At 43.5% G+C, this 4284-nt stretch overlaps 1 protein-coding gene across 1 annotated transcript; it reads left to right on the top strand.

Moving 5' to 3' along the window:
- The first annotated feature begins 779 nt into the window (after nt 1-779).
- LOC123427373 lies at nt 780-4046 on the top strand. Its single transcript, XM_045111398.1, has 4 exons — nt 780-1481; nt 2238-2469; nt 3167-3243; nt 3750-4046. Exons 1-4 carry the CDS (start codon nt 861-863, stop codon nt 3843-3845), a joined length of 1026 nt encoding a protein of 341 aa, XP_044967333.1. The 5' UTR covers nt 780-860; the 3' UTR covers nt 3846-4046.
- The last annotated feature ends 238 nt before the right edge of the window (nt 4047-4284 follow it).

The raw sequence follows: 4284 nt of genomic DNA, 5'->3' as shown, positions 1-4284 counted from the left end.
TCCTCCTCCCCTCGCTGATGCGAGAATGGGCCTGCGCGCCGCCCCTCCTCCTCCTCCTTCCCTCGTCGAGGATAGCGTGGCGGCTTCACTCCGGCCGCCCCTCCTCCTTCCCTCCCTGATGCGAGAATGGGCCTGCGCGCCGCCCCTCCTCCTCCCCCCTCCCCTCCTCCCTCCTCCTCCTCCCCTCGTCGGGGATAGCGCGACGAAGGTGGCCTGGCTGACAGAACGCAGGCGAGAAGGTGGCTACACAAGGAATGAAAGAGAGGGGGCGACCACCATTGGAATGAGGAACCGGTAAGAACAAAGTGAAGAGATAAGGATAAGATGAAGATGAGGAGAAGTTTTCTTTAGGGGTAAACCAACTTTTTATTCATCAAAAAGCACAAAAAGTGGGATTACATTTGAGTAACGGGGTTACAAAAGCCATATATGACGATCGTGAACTAACGAGAAGGAAAATCTAGCTAACTTATGAGCATCCTTATTGGCTAAACGACTTTCAGAAAAATTACAATAGAAGTTACTTGTTCTGTTTTTAATCTCTTTGATAACGACTGCATGATGCCCCGACTTTCTTTACATATGTCATATTTATTTGACTAGCGCATATTTTTTTCTCCCGTTGCAACGTACGGGTTCTTTTGCTAGTAACATATTATATGAGTAGTCGGATAATGTGTATGCATTATTTTACGTAGTTGCATGAATTTATACAGATTTGAGATATGCTAACTGAGATGTTGAGAAGAAAATATAAGGCGTGACGGGCAATGGCATTTGAGGGGTCGAATTTGCCTACTCCGGCTGTGCTCTAACCGCTTCGGACAGTCGCCTCCGGCCCAAAGCCCCGAACCCCCGCGATGCCATCCCTCTCCTCCCCCTTCGCCGCCGGCGACTGCTCCGCCGATAAGTTCGACCCCGACTACCTCTACTTTCTCCGCCACCTTCGCACCGAGGGCAGCTCCTATGTCCTCGAGCTCCCGCCCGGCGGTGCCTCCCCTGTCCCCGTCATCAGGTACGAGTCCCCCATCTCCATCTCCGACGGCGAATGTGTCTCGGACCCTTCCCCGGGCGGCGCAAGCACCAACCGCCGAGCGGAAGAGAGGGACTCGTCCGTGGAGGCGCCCCCCTCGTGGATCGACTCCATCGTCGACATGGACGAGGATTACCGCCTTTTCCTGCACCACACGCGCGTGGTGAATAACCGCCTGAAGCTCCAGATGGGGGGCGTCGTTGTGGACTATGAGCCGGACCCGGACGCCGCGCAATCTGGAGGTAGCAGCGGGGTCGAGGAGCAATCGGAGAAAGAGGCGCCCGTTGCTTCCTCGGGGGGAGAGGAGCAGGCGGTCGACTCAGATGAGCCGGTTGTAATTATGCCGGAGCCGAACGCCTACGACTGGCGTGCGGATCCAGCCCCTCGTAAAAGGATGCAGGGCCAGGAAGATATTGGGCACAAGGATGCTCAGCCTCGCACTGCTTCGGTGAGAATTCCTGTAATCTCTCATACCTATTGTTGTTACGTTTTTACTGTTGGATAAGAGAACCGATGTTACCGCTGGATAATGATATTAATGAAACTGATCAATGTGTTACTGTTGGATGCTAAAACTGATCAATGTGTAAAGAATTTCATCTTGTTCGCCTGTTCTCGAACTTATCAGTGTGTAATAAAGTGGTCAGTACCAGTACGTAGATAGGTCAACTGTCAATTGACATTTGAAATCATCCGAGTAATTCTGTAGCATGTGCCTTGCTTCCATTTTCCAAATACGAATATAAAGTGATCCTGCAATATATGTTCTAGAAAATATTTTTGGATATCAATAGTTCTGGAGAAACGGATGAACCATTTTGCCCAAACAAGTAGAAACATTCATGTCTTTGGAACATCACACCATTGAGCAGTTGTGATGAAAACATAGCTCCCCTACTTTGCCATTTTTGTTCATTCTTCATTGTCAGTCACTTAATATAACGCGATAGTCATTCACTCTATCTACAGTATGATAATCTAAGTTTTTTCTTGAAAAATGTTAGGCTAATCTACATTTTGAAACTGAGACATTCTCGATTGGTATTAAGAACCATCTATGAACTTCATAATAATATTAGAAAGATTCAACCAAAGTTCACAAGCTGTACATCACAACATCTATGTAGTGGCTGCCTTTTTTTCTTTCTGTATGTTAACTACCATGTGTGATTTACTTCTCCTTTCGCCTCCTACAAATTTGTAGTCACATAGATCAGGTGTTATATGGCCTCCACATATCAACCATAGGCCAGATTCAGACTTCAAGCGAAGATTGATGGATGCTCTTCAGAAACCATTTAGCCGGAAAGAATATATTAAGCTGTTTGACATGGCTTCTATTCGTACTCCTTTAGTGAAGTTGCGACAGGTGCGCAATGATGCAAAATTCTACCCTACCGAGGAGATGGGCAATTCATATTTTGATCATTACCCAGGTATGCTATCATGTGTATACACTGACAAGTACTGTATCTTTTGTGTCACCTGTTTTATAGTACTACCTTCTGCCATCTTTCCCTTCAGAAATTTGTTTCTTGTTGTTATCATAATAAATCAACTGGGTAAAGTAAGTTCCACTGAACTGTACTTTTTGCTCTTCATGGACATTTCTGTATTGAGCTTGACGACACACTGCTATGTTTTTGAACAATCCTCGATATCACGAATTATCCTGCAGTGCTGAAATTCCAGTGCAGTATAGGCTATGCATCATTGTAAATGTAGTATGTGTTAGTATGTTGTGGACTACTCTATACTTTTGATGGGCAGCTCAACTATCAATCAAACATTTGAACATAATTTGTTCTTGATTCTTATACCGTTGATGTGCCATAGTCAAGTACTCATTCTCTAGATTCTATTATTGCACAATTGTAATTTCATTTTGCTTGAGAAGCTTTCGTTCCCTCTGACAAGTCGCTAAGCGGTCCTTGGTATTGCAGTGAACTTAAGTATAAACTAGTAGCACGACACATTGATATTTTTCCCCTCGGGAATTTTAGAAATATTGTGCCGGGGTTTGTTAATGTAAACTACTTTGTAAGGGTTTGATAAATATGTTTTTTTTTTTGCTTTAACAGTTCTGAGTTGTTGTGGTTATAGTACTAACACTCTTCGTTTATTTAACTTCAGATCTTGTCGAACAAGTTACAAACAATACCTTTTCCAAGGGTTTAGCTTTGATGCGTGGATTTTTCTTCTGGTTGCAGGTATCCTTTAATACTAATTTATCTCTGATAGTAATGCATTTGCACTAATTGTGGTCATGTCTGCAATGTTCGCATTTCCATCTAAATCCAAAGGCCCAAACCCTAAAATCTTCTATGTCACCTAGGATGAACACTTTATATATACTCAAATAAGTTTGTCACAGCTGGAGCACATGTATTCTTTTGGTAGAATTAAAAGGAGATGTGTCATGGATAGACTATTAGTTTGCCATGCAGCTCAAATAATGCCATTTCAAGATCAGGTTAGGGGGGCCTGAACGAACCATAACGAAATCTGTGGTTTGCAGCATTAGGTGTATACACCATCTTAATCGCATGCTTGTTCTATACTCCTCCCTCCGTCCCATAATATAAGAGCGTAGTGTAAAAAACGCTAGCGCTTTTATATTATGGGATGGAGGGAGTATATGCTATCATATACGTACCTTGGTAGCATGAAGATATTTGCAAACTGTGAAGTTTACACTCTTTTTTTTTCTTATCAGAATAGTGCACACGAGGACCAATTCAGACCATGGACAGATGATCTGAAAGATCAAGATGTTATTCCGTTGATGGACTTAGATTACGCATTTCCTTAGTTCATTCACTCATCTTCTCTTTTGTGGAAATAATTCCCTAAGGGTGAAACCATTCTCAGTACAGAATATTTGATTTTTATCATTTTATATATTGAGTGTGCGAATAAGTACTGGAGCAGTCAACTTGTGTTGCTCTTTCTCTTGGGAGAATAAATGTATATATTGCATAACTGTTGAAAGGAGAAATCATTCCCTGTGAAATTGCACACATTCTAGGTTACAACCGAGATCTAGCTGCTATTGATCAAGTTGACGCATTTCTCATGTTGAAATTGAGGGTATTGAATCTCACATTCAACTTTATGCCCCATCACAATGCATCACATTCAGCTTTGCACTTCCATGCCTGCACTGGAGAAGGGGCAGTGCTTGCACATGTGCATAGTGGATTCCGGCTCCTCCAGGGACAAGTGGCATCTCGGATCATGCGACATACAGC

This window comes from Hordeum vulgare, chromosome 2H (assembly GCF_904849725.1).
Source record: "Hordeum vulgare subsp. vulgare chromosome 2H, MorexV3_pseudomolecules_assembly, whole genome shotgun sequence".
Lineage (NCBI taxonomy): Eukaryota > Viridiplantae > Streptophyta > Magnoliopsida > Poales > Poaceae > Hordeum > Hordeum vulgare.
This window is presented reverse-complemented; position numbering and strand designations above follow the sequence as displayed.